At 45.6% G+C, this 17315-nt stretch overlaps 1 protein-coding gene across 1 annotated transcript; it reads left to right on the top strand.

Moving 5' to 3' along the window:
* The first annotated feature begins 450 nt into the window (after positions 1-450).
* LOC137904602 (myb-like protein X) lies at positions 451-11717 on the top strand. Its single transcript, XM_068748800.1, has 24 exons — positions 451-498; positions 977-1036; positions 1342-1413; positions 1495-1554; positions 2128-2184; positions 2548-2616; positions 2954-3004; positions 3680-3745; positions 3815-3883; positions 4642-4707; positions 4858-4923; positions 5045-5104; positions 5492-5560; positions 5673-5735; positions 6003-6065; positions 6137-6199; positions 6711-6782; positions 6890-6943; positions 7872-7937; positions 8188-8268; positions 8370-8409; positions 8581-8632; positions 8826-9240; positions 9772-11717. The coding sequence occupies exons 1-24, from the start codon at positions 451-453 to the stop codon at positions 11368-11370; spliced, it is 3381 nt and encodes a 1126-aa protein (XP_068604901.1). The 3' UTR covers positions 11371-11717.
* Positions 11718-17315: the final 5598 nt, after the last annotated feature.

The raw sequence follows: 17315 nt of genomic DNA, 5'->3' as shown, positions 1-17315 counted from the left end.
GTCTTTCAACGTCACTGGCATTTACTGAGTTAATATGATCACAAATATATGTTTTAATATATTACCCCGGCCTTTTTATTTACAGGAAATGAGAGGCTTATTCTCTCGTGAGCAGAAACATTCCAATAAGTCAATAGATGAGGCATCTGCACAGGTCTGTTTCAAAGATGGCTTCGTGCCTCATCTCACAGAAGTGCTGATGGCATTCATGGCATGTGAACGATCCCTTCTTTCTTGTTGGTGCTTCAGGAGAATCCGACCGTTAACGCTGAATTGTCTGCCAGCAGTGAGAGTCTGTCTGAAAACGGCAGCGGTAAGGTGAGCGGCGTCTTCATTCTGCCTTGTGTTGGAGCAGAGGTAACGTTTACGTACAGACTAGATCCTCCTCAGTGATCCTGCGTGATCAATCATGCACTTCTGCTTCAGGAAAAAGGTGGAATATTTGGTGGGATGTTCAGGAAGTCTCCGAAGCCAGTGGAAGCAGCTCCGACTGACAAGGTGACGAAAAGTCTTTCAGTGGGATTACTTTAATCCAGTAGATTACCCAACTGAACCAGTTCATCTGCCCTTCAGGACCAACAGTCTGTACGTGAAAACCTATCAGGCAGTAATGATAATCTGTCTGAAAACTCAAAGGTGAGCTCAGAGATCTGTGATCTGACTGGATTCGCTGAGCCGTTACTGGACTGAGAGTGTAATTTAATCGCATGTTGCTAGGAGAAAGGAGGATTCTTTGGTGGGATAATCCGAAAGTCTCCCAAGATACCAAGAGAGGAAGCGGCTGGCAAGGTGAAAATGTGTGACCCACATTTATACGCACTGATTGTTAGTGGAAATGCACGGACTTCCGTGTTCTTGAGCTGTGAAGAGAAAGGGAATAAAGAAGGTGGCGTCCATGTGAGCAGCAGGAAGATCAAACGGCTGGATTTCTGTAGTTTTATTTTGTGTTTGTTAATCTTTGTTTCATGGTGTTCAGCTGCTGCCGACAGACCCACCAGACGGTGCCGAGACGCTCTCTGAGAACGCCCCCACCAAGGTAAGGCTCCGAAATGATTCGTCCCGGCGACCGACCTGTAATTCATTTTATAACGACCCATCTTCCATCTGTAATGCGATGCTTCTACTTCCTGTTTTATCTATGAAAGCCTATTTGGTCACTGACGCACATTATTTTGTTGCAGCTATTTAGTCTAACACGAATCTTACGACGAAGGGGACGATTCCCCTTCCTCTCCGAGCACAGGCTGCCTGTCAAATCACCGAGGCAGTTTTACCCAAATGCAAACAGCAGCTAAAACGGACAAGTCATTTTTTACGGTGTGGTTTTTCTTCAATCATCAGGAGAAAGGAGGCCTTTTCAGTGGCATGTTTAAGAAATCCCCCAAACTGTCAGAGGACCCCAGACTGGAGGAGGTAAAGCATGTATTTACAAACTGCCTGGAATATTGTTCCCATCTCTCATTCTGACATGAGTAACCCTTTTGTTGTGTGAAGGGCGCCGCGTCGTTACAGACTGAGCTGTCTTCCAGCACCGACAGCCTGTCGGAGAACAAGGTCAGTCCGCAAGGTCAGACTCGTCGCTAACGGCCCGATAAACCAGTGCGAGGAAAAACCGTATCGGTAGAAGGATGCTGAGGAAGGAACAGCCAGCGAACAGGGCTAGAGGACGACCCAGGAGAAGAGACATGGACGTAGTGAGGGAGGACATGAGAGTGGCTGGTGTTGGGGAGGACGATGCAAAGGACAGGGCTAGAGGACGACCCAGGAGAAGAGACATGGACGTAGTGAGGGAGGACATGAGAGTGGCTGGTGTTGGGGAGGACGATGCAAAGGACAGGACTAGAGGACGACCCAGGAGAAGAGACATGGACGTAGTGAGGGAGGACATGAGAGTGGCTGGTGTTGGGGAGGACGATGCAAAGGACAGGGCTAGAGGACGACCCAGGAGAAGAGACATGGACGTAGTGAGGGAGGACATGAGAGTGGCTGGTGTTGGGGAGGACGATGCAAAGGACAGGGTGAAGTGGAGAACGTTGGGTTGCTGTGGCGACCCCTCAGCCGAAAGAAAGAGAAGAGTGTCAAGAAAATAAGTCATCAACTTTCTTGAATTTGTTCTCTGCCCTCTAGGAGAAAGGCAGCTTGTTCAGTGGACTCCTCAGGAAGACCCCAAAAACATCTGGAGAGGTACAAAGGCCCGGCCTCTTCACACAGACGCACGGACGCACGGATGCACGGACTGACAGGGCTCACTCTAACATACTAGCTGCGTGTCTGTCATTCAGCAGGCTTTAACGATCTGTGTAATTAAAGGAATCCAAATTACACCATAAATATAAAACACCACTGAACAGATGAAAACCTCTCACGATGCTCCGAAGGGTTTCTCACACAGCTTAGCGTGACTGAATCCGTGTTTGAGCAAAGCAGCCTCCGCTATGTAGAAAAAAAGGCATGACAAAAAACACGATGCACTCGGATTGAAACACTTAAACGTAAACGTAAACGTTCTGGACGTTTAATCTGGATTTAATTTAATTCCTGTTTCAGGAGAACGTCTCGGCACGGAAGGATCCGTCAGCCAGCAGTGACGATCTTCCCCAAGCTGCCAACGCCAAGGTCAGATTTTTGCATGTCATTGAACAGTTGAATTAATATTCTTCTGTTTTCAGGCCTTTGCTAGTTTAGAATTACAGTTAAAAACATCTTTAAGAATTATGGACAGATTAAAAAAAGTGTTTTATTTCTTGCATTCATCTCGATCAACATTTCTGTTGTTCTCGACGTCACACTCAGCCAATCATTGTGCTTTCACAGAACTTCCTAGACTGATTCTAAGTCAAGCTGTGACAAGTTTAGAAAAGTGATGGTTGAGCTCAGCTGCTCCTCGCAGTAATTCATGAAATGTGACGGTTCTGTCGCCTCCTCGGCTTCCTGTGCTTTAATTCTCTCCCAGGAGAAGCAAGGCAGTGAGCTCTCAGGCAGCAACGAAGCTCTGGACACCAAAGTGAGGATTGTTTTGCGTTGTTCTGTATTCTACATGCTTTAGAAAAGGAATCTGAATAATGACATAACCCTAAGAACAAGTATTCATTGTCTGAACGTGTATGTTAAGGAGAAAGGAGGAATATTTAGTGGATTATTCAAGAAGGCTCCCAAACCTGATGAAGCTGCTCATCCTGGAGAGGTACAAGAACGCATCTGTTTGCTTTTAAGTTCTGGAGCCTATCCCAGCAATCTACGGGTGAGAGTTGGGGTACACCCCGGACATATCGCCAGTTCACATTAGGGCCACACATAGGCAGGCACTCGCACCCCTACAGACAATTTAGCATGAACAATTCACCTACGTTGCAAGTTTTTGGAAGTGGCAGGAAGCCGGAGAACCCGGAGAGAACCCACGCACACACGGGGAGAACATGCAAACTCCTCACAAAAAGGCCCCAAGTTGCATTTGAACCTGTGACCTTGCTGTGAGGCAACAGCGCTAACCACTGTGCCACCATGCTGGATGTTGTTTACTGTTTACCAAAGCTGATTGGTGACTCGGACGCTGCGGCACAAAGTGGGTGCAAGAACGATCACGTGGTGGACTGTTGGGGTTAGGGCGACATTAGGCAGGAACGCCGGATCTGGGGTTGTCCTGCAACATTCATTCATTCATTCATTCATTCATTTTCAGGACAAAGAGGCTCAGAAAGAGCCGGCGGGCAGCGTTGACGACCTGTCTGAGAATAGCAGCACTAAGGTGAGCAGCAAACGACACAAACACAGACATTTCTTTATTGTTGCTCAGTGACAACGATTGATCTTTCAGGAGAAAAGCATTTTCAGCAACCTGTTTAAGAAGCCGCAGAAGCCGGCAGAGGACGCTGCAGCGGACCAGGTCCTGCATTTCATTGATTTATGTGATTAGTTTGAATAGCTTCTTGTTTTGGATGGAATAAATATTTGTCCCCCCCCCCCCTGTTTGAATTCAGAAGCAGGAGATGCCCAGTGACAATCTCTCTCGTAGCTGTGAGAATCTGTCCAACGCCGCCGCGTCGAAGGTGCTTTCATATCACTTGATCTCGATTTTCCTTCGCTTCTGTAGGAACGACTTTTTGTGCTTTTCGTGGTTGTTGTTGCTGTTTAGCGCTGCATTTACAAATAAATACAATACAAATAAATAAAAGAATAAAAAGCAAAGGGCAGACATGAAACTCACTCATCGAACATTTTCAGTCCAAGTAGGTTATATTTTAACCATACGGTTATTTTTATGTATTTCTTTTTAGCAATTTTAAAAGGAAAACAAAATGATTTCTCTTCAAAAAGTTACACGTTGAGTTTTGGTAATTCTTATTCCTTTTTATTTTAAATCAAAACTAATGAGGGTGTGAATAAGTGTGACATAAACAATACATTACATGTACGGTACTTAGTTACCCCCCCCCCACCACAACAGGAATGAGAGCGACTGATGGATGGATCCATGAGTATCTATAATGTGCTGAAGCTTCAGATTATACTGTAATCCGGACCTGCTGGATCCGAATATTGCGTGTCCCTGTTCCTAATGAGCGAGCCAAATCCGGTTCATGCAGGACTTGGGAATGTCACTGCAGTTTCTGCCCCCTGATAACAGAACTCTGTCATGTTTAGGAGAAGAAAGGAGGTCTGACCGGCATCTTCAAAAGATCAGCCAGCATCGAAAACATATTGGATGAGGTCAGAGTCGTCGCTGTGTGCATTACCACGGTTACCTGCCGTTAAAGGCACCACTAGGGGGACAATAGTCTTTGTTCCATGTTCTCTTTACACTCAGCATGAGTGGAGTGGATATTATTGAATGAAGCCGTGTGGATGTCTGCTCATCAGGAGAAAGGTGGGCTGTTCAGTGGGCTGATCAAGAAAACAGCTAAAACGCCTGCACTGGAGGCCGGGGTAGGTGTGTGTGGCCAGTCGCGCTGGGCCCCTAGCATTCTATCTAATAAATATATTCATCATCATCATCACCTGCTGCTGCGCATGTCATTTCCTGTCGTTTGTTTTTCTTCTTCTTCAGGACAACGATGACTGGAAGGAGCTGACGGGGAGCGTGGACAGCCTGTCAGGAAACCCCAAGGTAATGTGTAACGAAAGCGTGCTCACACGTAGCAGCGTTTCTGAAAGCGGCTGAACACGCTGAGGCTGCGTTTTGAATGTTGTGCTTTCTTAAGTGGGGGGGGGGGTAGTGTGGCGTAAAGATTCCAACGGTGGATCAGAGTCCTGTCATTTAAAGTTAAAAGTTTATACTCAAGAAGACAACGAGAACAATAAAAAAATAAAATAAAATCAATGAAAATAAAATCAATGAGTTCCACCGTTACTCTGCCGATAGATACGATTGATGATGATGATGATGATATGATACAGAGGAGGCTGGCACACAAACACCTGGTGAATCTGAGCCAGCTTTTCTTTGTCCTGCTTTTGAGTGACTATTAACTCATTAGACTTTCGTCTGTTTCAGGAGAAGAAGGGGGGGTTGGCGGGGATCTTCAAAAAGCCTAAACTGGCTGAGCGTTCAGCCGTTACCACGGTGACCGCATTGACTCAATTTGCTTTGTTTTGTTTGCGGCATGGTTAGCCGCAGTTCAAGGCTCATTTGAACTTTGAGCAGATCCAACCAAACATTGTGTCTCGTTCTCCAGGATCCGCTCCAGGACACGATGGACCTGTCCTCCAGCTGGGACAGCCTCGTGGAGACGGCACAGGTGAGACATACTTGAAGCGGTCCGGCGTGTTCGTGTTTGACACCTTTGAGAGGGTAACACTTCTCACAACGCTGATGCTGACGGCCGAAATCATGGATTACACTCCAAACATCTGGGAGTACTATAAAAAAAGTCGAGCAAAGAGCATCTAAAAATAGATTTTGAATATATTTTCTTTCTACTTTTCAACGAGTGTCGAGCTCTGTTGCGTGTTTCAGCTTCACCACCGGCTTCATAGTTGATGATTTTCATTTTCTGAACTCAAAGGGCGGCGCAGGAGAACTGTCAGCCAGCGCTGAGAATCTTTGTGAAGCAGGAAGCGGCAGCAAGGTGAGGACTTCTGCAGTCTCGCTTTGTCTGGGGGCCCTTTAAGTTATGCTTCGTGTGTGATCTTTTTCTAGCAGGAGAAAAAAGGAGGATTTGGTGGAATTTTCAGGAGGACGCCCAAAACAATTGATCATCAGGTATGGACGTGACGATCTATTGATTGTTATTAGTTAGAAAGAGCAGCACAGATAGAACTCTGACGTGTATGGAAACATCGCACACATTTTATTGTGATCCTGACAAATAAATAATTAGATATACATTTAAATTGTTATTCATTAATAAAATAATTAGGATTGTGCACCAGAAATCGCAATTTATTCTCACACAAGTAGTAGAATTTAAGTTAGCAAAAGTCAAACCATCAAAATAAACGGGAAACTAATTTTCCCCCAATGTTCAGTGTGAAAAGGAAAGAGATTGAAGCGAGATGAAGCGAGATGTTCGTTCCTGACACCAGGTCAAGTTTGTAGACTGTTTGACTTCCGTTGGCCTTTAGTTTGTTATCGTTACGTTTTTATCTCTGTGGTCCCAGAAAGATGCTTTTCAGAAAACAAGAGCGCCGCGTGATTCGTTACGTAATAAACTACCGAACTACTGGCTGCTGAACTATCCCTCCGTTCTGTTGCTCTCTGTCTGCGGATGCAGGACAGTAAGGACACGGAGAACCCAGAAGGAGGCGGCCTGAGACGCAAAAGAACCATCAAGAAGAAAACCCGAGTAAATTGGGCGCATGGCATATGTCACGATGTTAAAATAGTTTAATCCTCCTCCTACCTTGTCGTGGATCCTTCCTAACTCCTCCTTTCTTGTTTTTCCTTTTTTAGGTTGTGTCTTTCCGAGTCAAGAAAACCCAAACACCCAAGTTTGACGTAGCTTTGGTGCGTACTGATCTGTCACTGAGCTTCACCGACTCATTTGGACCGCTTAAAATATTTACAGACATCGACACGCTCAGTATTTACCCTTTTTTTATATTGTATTAAAATGATTACCGTGAACATTGCACGGTGACGCAGTGGTTAGCGCTGCTGCCTCACAGCGAAAAGGTCGCAGGTTTGAATCCGGCTTGTGGCCTTTCTGTGAGGAGTTTACATGTTCTCTCTGTGTCTGCGTGGGTTCTCTCCGGGTTCTCCCCGCGTCTGCGTGGGTTGTCTCCGGGTTCTCTGCGTGGGTTCTCTCTGGGTTCTCCCCGTGTCTGCGTGGGTTCTCTCCGGGTTCTCCCCTTGTCTGTGTGGATTCTCTCCGGGTTCTCCCCGTGTCTGCGTGGGTTCTCTCCGGGTTCTCCCCGTGTCTGCGTGGGTTCTCTCCGGGTTCTCCCCTTGTCTGTGTGGATTCTCTCCGGGTTCTCCCCGTGTCTGCGTGGGTTCTCTCTGGGTTCTCCCCGTGTCTGCGTGGGTTCTCTCCGGGTTCTCCCTGTGTCTGCGTGAGTTCTCTCCGGGTTCTCCCCGTGTCTGCGTGGGTTCTCTCCGGGTTCTCCCCGTGTCTGCGTGGGTTCTCTATTTATTAATAAATAAATAACACAAATCACAATAGAGCACCAACGTCTTTGATTAAAATGAGATGCGTTCAGGGGCACAGGGAAACCAAGGCGCTCTGCTCACTTATCTCAGGTCAAAGAAAACGGTGATGAGATGAAGCTGCTTTTTTTACTACGATGCTTTTTCAAATGATTAAAGAACCCAATCAGCTTGTTAAAGTCTCAACGTGCATGTTCTATCGCCACAAAGTGTGATTCAGCGTCTCTTGCATTGAGTTTGGCTCCACACGTTTACCGCTTTCTTACGTTTTGTTTCTTCCCCTCCACAGGGTCCAGACAGGATGTCTGCTATTGAGGAGGAGGCTGTTGAGATGCGGGATCTGAAACCAGCACAGGTTAGCATTATGATGTTATTAAACAGCTTGTCTCATCAAGACGCCGCCCGGGTTTGAATGATGGATCCACTTCATCAATACCAAATCTAATCTCATGAATAAATTGGTGCATTTCTCATGCAGGGTCATTTAGATGCTGCTTCCTAGTTAGCCGTTAGCTTTCGTTCATCGTACATTGTGGGTGTCTGCGTCAGTGGATGCACAAAGAAAGTGACTTTCTGTCAGCGTTGCTCCTGCGTTCGTTTTTCAGGAGAGCTCAGAGGAGCTGGTGGTCCAACCCGTTGAGATGGCAGCGTACCCAACGGAACACGACCCTGCGGCCCCCGAGGAGGTGAGCTTTTTACCCATTTTAATTTTTGTTAGATCAGGCGACGGGTCAGACGCGAACGCTGTTTTTCACTGTGCCTTTTATTGACGAGTTTCCATTTACAGGAAGCTGATGAGCTGATGCAGTGGTGGAATACAGTCAAAGGTTTGTCTGATTGTCTTAACCAGACGAGTTGTTGTTGTTGTTGTTGTGCTTTTTTCCTTTAAAAGATTCCATAAATGCTCCTTCATAGTTGAATAAAACAATAACCCATCACTCTGTCTATTGGTCTCCTCTCTCCCCTCCACATAAACGTTTTATGATGTCGACTTCCAGGTTGGACGGAATGGAACGAGGCATCCAACTTCAGTGAAGATGAAGGGGAAATGTGAGGGTAGCTTCTTTTCTCAGCTCTGCTGTCACCCTGACAGGATTTGTACAGGCTTGTTACTCCACTTATGGAGGCTGCTTATCTCATTGGTTGATCCAGCCATCTTTATTTGCAATATTCACTTTGGACACGATTTCTTTGAACTTGAACAGTCTGGAACACACGATGTCCTTTCCCCGTGTCTCTGCAGGGCCATGGAGCAGGCTGCCGACCGAGTCTACATGGCAGCCCGGCTGTTTGTGCGCCTTTTCAACCAGCGGGGGGCGTCCCTACAGCATCGCATCCTGGAGCTTCTCGCTCTGGCTGACGCTTCGGATCAGTTCCACAAGAAAACGGTGTCAGCTGCTGTGGGTGGAGGGGTGGCCAGCGTCGCCGGCAGCGTGGCAACAATCACCGGGCTCATCCTGGCTCCGTTCACCTTTGGTGCGTCCATTATTGTGACGGCGGTGGGGATCGGTGTGGCCACGGCGGGCAGCATCACCTCAGCGACGGCCAATATCACAGACACGGTCCACTCCAACATGGACCGGAAGAAGCTGGAGAAGATGATCCAGGGCTACCAGGATGAAATCAAAGTCATCAGAGAGTGTATGGAGTTCGTACAGGTGAGGACATGTCGGCGAACGCCACACGGGCGTTCTCACGGGGCGTAAATCGTGTTACAGGTCAAGTGGAGCTGTTTTTACAAGCTCAGAACTAGATATGAGTTAAAATAGCAAATACAAATTAGCATTTTATCTGTGAAGAAATTATTATTATTATTTTATGAAATTCTAGAAAATGGCTCATGAGTCCAAACTCCAAGTTTTCATATATGCTATTTTATTTAATACATAACGTTTTGGAAATGTCACCGACTAAAGCGTCTCTCGTGAAAAGCGATGAATTTGTATCCAGATAAGACGAATAATCCACCCAACTTCACATCCCTTTCTCTGCCTGTCAATGCTTGTGCTTTTTTTGGCCTTCTCTTTGTGCACCCCCCAGCATCCACCTCTACCCCTCCTAAAAATCTATATAAACACACCAAACTCGGCACCTACTCCACTCGTGGAATAAACATTTCAATAAGTTGCCGTTTTCTCGCTAAAGTATTCAATCATTGTCTACATTTGTTTTCTCGTTGCGTCTTGCAGGCGGGCATGAACACCCTAGACGAGTGGGACTTTGAAAAGTACTCACAAAGTGCTACCAAAAAGGCCCTGAACCACAACCTCAAGCATGTGATGAAGGAGGGGGGCCGAGCTGGAAAAGCCCTGATGATCAACACCGATAAGCTCATCAGCACAGTCCAGATTCTAGGGGTTGCAGGAGGTGCCGCCAAAGCCGCCCAGGCCATCAGCGTCACCACGGGGGTCATGTCGGCCCTCTTCCTGGCCCTCGATGTTTTCTTCCTTGCCAAAGACTCCCATGATCTCCGCAAGGGTGCCAAAACCAAGTTTGCCACCAAGATCAGGGACGTGTGTAAGGAACTCCAGGACGGCCTCCTGGAGCTGAACAAGGTGAAGACGCAGCTGCAGAAGACCATGGATGGCATCGAGGTGGAGGAGTACGAGGAGATTAAGGAGGTGGAGGTGGAAGTCGACCATGATTTTGAGTCTGATCCAGAGAAGCTGGCTGAGCTGGATCAGGAGCTGGACCTCTTGGAGGAGAAACTAGACAAGAAGGCCGAGGAGGAGCAGGAGAAGAAGAAGAGAGACGAGCTGGAGAAGCAGAATCTAAAAAATAACAAGGAGGACAATGAAGAGAAGAGCTCGAAAGAATCCAGAGAGCCTAAAGGAAAGAAGGAGAAGGAGGAGGGAAAAGGGGATGACAAGAAATCCGAAAAGAAGGGGGAAGGCAAAAACAAGTATGATTCCAAATTAGAGGAAGATAAGGAGCAGAAAAGGGATGCATTGAAAGGAGCCAAAGAGGAGGATTCAAAAGAACAGCCTGACAAAGACAGAAAAAAGAAAAAAGAAACTGAGAATCGTGCTACAGCTGGAAAAGAACAAATCCAGAGCAAGAAAGACGTTCCAAAAGAAGAGAGTGGTGCAGGAATCAAGACGGGTGAGAAGGAAAGGGAAAGGGAGTGGAATAAGACTGGGAATGAACACAAGGAAGGAAAGATTGGGTCAGGTAGACCAAAGCAAGAAGAGGGGAGGGGCAAGACAAAGATCCAGAGAGGAAGCGATGAAGGAGTGATGAATAAAGAGGAGGGGACTGGCCGTATGTGGAGGCATGGCAGCAGCAGCAGTGACAAAGAAAAGCCCCCCAGGAGAGAAAGTGAGAGCAAACCAGAAACCAGAGGGAGCCACAGGACAGAGAGCTGGAGGAGGACTGAGGAGGACAGGGGAGAGAGGGATGAGAGAGGTGAGGTGGCAAAAAGCAGAGGAGAGAAGAGAGAGACGGGAAGAACCGAATCACATCAAAGACATGAAGCGTCGTGGATAAAGGAGCATTCAGGGAGGGAGGGGGGAGGCAGGCCAGAGGAATCTGACTCCAGGAGGGGAGCAGCTCCGGAGGACGAGAGGCGAGGGAGCAAGATCGAGAGCATGAGGAGTCGGTTCGAGAGAGCAGGGGCTGAAGACAGGGGGAAGAGGGAGGGGGAGGGGGAGGGGGGGAGTCAGAGGAAGGACAGAGATATGAGGGCAAACGATGGCGACCTCGATCATCATCATCATCATCATCATCACGGCCAGCGCGGGTCTCGAAGGCAGTCCAGGAAGCTGCTGGAAGACGGGCTGCACATTTAGTCTGGAAGGTTACCACGGTTACCAGGAAAGACTGCCGCCGACGTCACCCTGGTGACCAACGGGACTTCCCCTCGTCTGAGGAAGTTCCACTCGAGTGGAATATTCCTCTGAGTTTCCTCACTGAGCTGATCTAGACGGAAACAGCGGAAGATTAGGTGGGAAAAAAAATCCGCGTTTGGTTCCGTTGCCTGGAATCAGGCGTTTCCTTCCTCGTGTCTCTCGTTTCCGGGTTTCAGGTGACGGCTGTGCAACGTGCACTTTGTTGTGCTTTCATGTTTACTCAATGTCATTTTTAAGTGGGGGAATATTTTCATGGTGCTGGTGAATTTTTGAACAAATAAATTATTAGTCACATAAATGTTCTCTTTTCTGCCCATTTATTTTCCTAACTTTTAACACAAACATGCTTGAAGCCTCTGAAATAGAACGTTAACCAACCTGCGATAAACAACGCAACATTTCCACATTCACAAGAACGAAATAGAAAAGCACTCAGAGAGCGCAGACCTCCCCCAAGCAGCTCGTTCCCCTCCTAACTGGATCTACACCGTCCACACGGTGATCTGGATCAGCACCAGGAGGTTCTAGATTGTTCTTGGTGTCTTTACACACCAATCATGAAAAGTCAAAGTGAATCAGGGTTGATGTGTATTTTTAACTGGAGTTTTCAATGTTAAAAGTTAATATTTTTTCCAGACCTCATTCTGGATCAGATCCAGAAGACATTTTACATGATAGTTCCTTTATGACTGTGATATTTGGTGAACTTTCTCTAATATTAATATTAACCGGTTGCCATGCTCACTTATATGCAGATGATACTATTCTTTCCTGTATTGCGGATACACACACACACACACACACACACACTTTAATACAAGACACTCACACATTTGTTCCCAGAACTAGTGAAATGCTGATTTTTACACATCAACTGTTGATGGCTCAAATATCTTCGGCTGTGGATTGATGAGAAGCTCTCATTCAAAGCACATCCAAGCTTCGGCAGGAGGTGGGGCTTTCTATTTGACACCGCTCTAGTCTGCCATTAATCAGTAGGATTAATCAGTTAGATTAGATTACGGCGATGTTATCTAGAGGCCTTCTCTGAGCCGCTGAGGTACTTAAACGTCCTCCTTATATCTCCTCCTTGCGAGATTGGAATCATGGTACTTAACTTATCACACGAGATCCAACCTGCTACTGCTTTTAAACATTTGTAAATCGTAATCGTTTTTAGTTCTCTTTCTTTCTTGTCTTGCTGTAAACTCGTCGTCATTGTGAATGAGGGAAACATCAATGCCCTATGAGTATAAATAAAGGTTTGGAATGAAAACAATAAACCTATTAAATGTAGAGTAGGCCGAAACGCAAGTGTACCCCATTTTATATCCACATCCGATCCGGATGAAATTCCGTGATGAGATAGAGGACCCTGCCCATCATTAAAGCTGAAATTGGGGGGGGGGGTGGCTTCAGTGGCTTCTCGGGTGGATTTGAACCGAGAACCGTCTTGTCGTCCCGTCGTGCTCTTGAAGTATGATCTGATTTCATTAAATATAACCAGAGCGACTCCGTCGACGAGGGAGAAACGATTACACGCATCTATTGAAATCTGGTCACTAGTTTTTAAGTCTCTACGGAAAATTACGCCGACGCCCAAAATATCTTAATCCAGATCCAATTCTACGGGACGCTTTCCGCCATTCTCCTACAAAACGCTGTGTAAATCTGCCCTGCAGACCTTATAGAACCAAGAGTACAATCCAACAGACAAACAAAAGTAGCATCGCTGGAGACGTAAAAGTATCTGGGAACAGCAATACCAGGAGGACAAGATGGCCGCCGTTGTAGAAACTAAACAAAATAAAATTGTGTTTGTTTGTTTGTTTTGATAATTAGAAAATAACTTTGTGGAAATGAACCGGCTGTTCCAGTTAAATAGCTGTGTTGATCTTGCGGCATCTTGTGCGTCATTGCACACTCCCTCGATACTCCGGACAGCGATGGCATTGTGTTGGGTGACAGAGCTCGGCATGCGGCGATGAGCTCATCCTGCGGCAACCCAAACGGCCGCGCCTTCCCCTGACAGGAAGATCGAGTGTCTGACGAAGCCAGATTCCAGACGGGTCGACCTCAATCCTGTTTTATTATTCTTGTATTTTTCAAACAATCAGATCATATTTGATTAAACTGTCGTTCCCTTTGTTTTAAAACCTTCAATCATATTTTTTTTGCTTTTGCTCATCATCCTTTAATATAATTAACCCTTTAATGCCCCTAAACAATGAAATAATTACAGGAAACTATATCATTTTTGGAAAATAGGGTCTTAATGGAACCTTCTTACAAATGTGTCCCCCCCCCCCCCCCCAAAAAAAAATAGATATACTTTTGTATATTTGTGCTTTAATTTGTTGAGTTTTTGCATGGATAATGCATATGTGTCTGATCGTGTACATGAAGTTTTTCAAATAATATCAAACTTGTGATGAAGAAGTCTCAAAATCCTGAAAGGCCACGTGCATTAGTTATGATAGATCGGCTTTAAAGGATGAAGGAATATTGATCTGTACTCGATTATTTTACTAAGTACAAACCCAGGGGACATTCATTACTACGTTTCTATAACTAATGATTATATTGATAAAAGACGCTGCAGATAAACAAAGCAGAACGCTGAACCTGCACATTAAAGTAGTTCCCTATCTCCAGCGGTGATAATAGCAGGTCAGGCAGAGACTCTCTTCATCGTTTAGAAATTACTATGTCAACGCATCAATAAATGAAATAACAGAAATTAATATTATATATATTTTTTAAACAATAACAGATAAAGTGAGAATTACAACCAACATCAGAGGTAGATGCAGATACCGTATACAAAGTTTCCTTATTTCTCTCTCTCGGATCTGCTCGAGGTTTCTGTCTGTTAGACTCTTTCATCCTGTCATCATCCTGTCATCGTCTGTTATAAGACACGTGGTGCGGATGGAATCTTCCAGGAGGAGGAAAGCCCCAAAAGTCGCTCGTTCTGTCATCGCTTGGAGAGAACCCACGGCAGGTAGAACCTGTTCTGCTTGATGCCAACAGCCCGAGTGACAGCATCAAAGGCTAACGTTTTATATCGACTGGGGGAAACAAAGTGCGGCGAAGGCGTTGGCTTGAATGCCGTCTGTCCGTGCACGATTAAACATGGCACAACGTTCTGGCATCCGACGGGACTCGAACCACAGACCTCCTGATCGGTGGACAACGGTCTTGCCATCCCAGTTTTCCCCAAACGTTTGAGCAAAAGGCTGATGAATTGGGGAAGATGTTCACCCAGTTGGGATTAACTTTGAAGTTAATCTCAGTAAGATGTCTGGAGATTGACGAGAATGTTGTGTGACAGGAGCCGGTTCGGTTAATCATCTCTCGAAACGCGTCTGGCGCCAGAAGTCAGATTCAACGTGCGTTTTAAGTGCAGACCTTTCCACATCTGCTGATTATGATATTTTTGTTGCACCTAGAAAATGAATGAATCTTTTACAAAATAAGGTTTTTGAAAAAAACATCCATTATAAATAAATATAATAAATAAATGGGAAAACTCCATTTTTTGTTGTTGCATCCAGACAGGTATCCGGATTGCGCTCAAAATTTAATGGGATCTAAATTAGGACAAGAGCCATCCAGCAGTTTTTCTGTAATCCTGCTAACAGACAAACAAACAAACGCTGACGGAGGTAGCTATCACTCCAGTAGATTAATAAAGATTTCATTCCAGACCTTATAGGTAAATCGTCTGGCTGATCAATATTTTCCATCCTTCAATTGAACCTTTTTGGGTCCCCAAACCTGTAAGTGTAGAACAAACACATATTTCTGTACGCTGACTCATCATGTGCGTCATCTAAGAAATCAGCCTGGAACCCAGGATGAACCACGCAGGAACCCAGGATGAACCACGCAGGAACGCGGGCTGGACCACGCAGGACCCCGGGATGGACCACACAGGAACCCAGGATGGACCACGCAGGACCCCGGGATGGACCACGCAGGACCCCGGGATGGACCACGCAGGACCACGGGATGGACCACACAGGAACCCGGGCTGGACCACGCAGGAACCCAGGATGAACCACACAGGAACGCGGGCTGGACCACGCAGGAACCCGGGCTGGACCACGCAGGAACCCGGGCTGGACCACGCATGAACCCAGGATGGACCACGCAGGACCCCGGGATGGACCACACAGGACCCCGGGCTGGGTGGTTAGGGCGGGGCCCAGGTGAAGAGAGATACTTTATTGATCCTTTGCAGGAAGTTATGCTGTTGCAGCAGCTCTCACAAACGGCACGTTCATTCATTCACATATTAAAAGTGCAAAAGTGGACATCATTATTACTGTATAATAACCGGCGTAATAAAGGCCCTTCCCTCTGGCTGTTTTATACGTCCTGATGCCTTCTTGAAGGACTTTGTCTCATCGTGGACACCAATCCGCTTTACCTGTGAAGAGATCCCATTTTTAAGGATTCACAACTTTCCCAGACTCCATAAAGCATTCATTCAATATAAAAAAAACAACAACTACAAAAGCACCCAGAGAGCACAGACCTCCCCCAAGCAGCTCATTCCCCTCCGAACTGGTGATCTGGATCAGCACCAGAAGGTTCTAGATTGTTCTTGGTATCTTTATACACCAACATGAAAAGTCAAAGGGAATCAGAATTGATGTGTATTTTTAACTAAATGGAATTTTCAATGTAACTTCTTTGGGTTTTATTTATTTGTTGTTGTTATTTTCTTCTTTTTTTACATGTATTTACCTTTTTTTGGAATCAGCGTATCGTATTTATGGATCGATAGATTGCAATATGGGTCGACCCACAGCAGGTGTGAGTCACGCTCACGCAGGTTTCTCTCTTTAGTTTCACAAGAACTGAACGTAGTTTGGTTGGCAGCACATTATTATTTGGTTATTTAAGTTAAGTGTTATTTAGTGCACAAATCAGAACATTAATTACAACTCATATAATCCATTTTTCACCCTGAAGTTTGGAATGTTTGAGAAAGGAAACTCTTTTCCCAAAGTCTCTTTTTTTTTTTTTGAGCAAAGGAAAAATCAACGGGGGACTAGAAATGAAACATTTAAATTAAAAAATGAATTATTCTGCTTCCTGTGAAAAGAGTTGAATGTAGTTTCACCACCACCGATCCTGGTCCCTGTTGAGCGTTACTTCTAACGTTGAGCGTTGTTGAGTGTCCACGCATTATACTGAAACATACATATACGCTCTCCGTCTACTCTGGTGTTTGTGAGTTCTCTGTTTTTACTACAACATAACCTTTACTCAGCAGGATGGATGAGGACTTCATTGTTACAAAGACAAACCCACCAGACAGGACTGGTGACAAAGTTTCCTGCTTTCACACACATACCACAAAGCTTAATCTCTAATTGTGCAACGAATAAACCTGCGATATTGGATGCATAATCCTGTCAGATGATCGAATGCAAAGCACTCTGGTGAAGGAAGATTTCCAAAGGCATTGCCGTCGGATTTATTCAGATGTGTGAGAAAATAACATGAAAACCACCTGAAGGCCTCTCTTACAAACATTCTATATAATATTCCATTTGATGGTGGATAAATATCTGTGACAGTAACGACACAACATTTCTTTCTTATTCTTTTTCTTTTTTTTTTACTTTATGTGTTAATGATATTTTGTGTGTTCATTTTGTTGGTGTGTATAAAGCCAAGAGGCCGTATTTCCAGTCTGATTCTACCGAACCCCTTGAACTGGGTCGGTCCAGAACACAGTTCTAATCCTAAGAGCCCACGGAACAAGAAAAGTCAGTGAGATGTGGACGTCTTCCTGGCATCCAGTCAGGTAAGTCCTCATCAGGTAACGCCCTCGCAGCACCTCTGCTGACACTTGCTGATTTAAATCG

The sequence above is a fragment of the Brachionichthys hirsutus genome, chromosome 15 (genome assembly GCF_040956055.1).
Source record: "Brachionichthys hirsutus isolate HB-005 chromosome 15, CSIRO-AGI_Bhir_v1, whole genome shotgun sequence".
In the NCBI taxonomy this organism is placed as follows: domain Eukaryota; kingdom Metazoa; phylum Chordata; class Actinopteri; order Lophiiformes; family Brachionichthyidae; genus Brachionichthys; species Brachionichthys hirsutus.
Note: the sequence above shows the minus strand (reverse complement) of the source record. Positions and strands in the feature narration are given on the sequence as shown.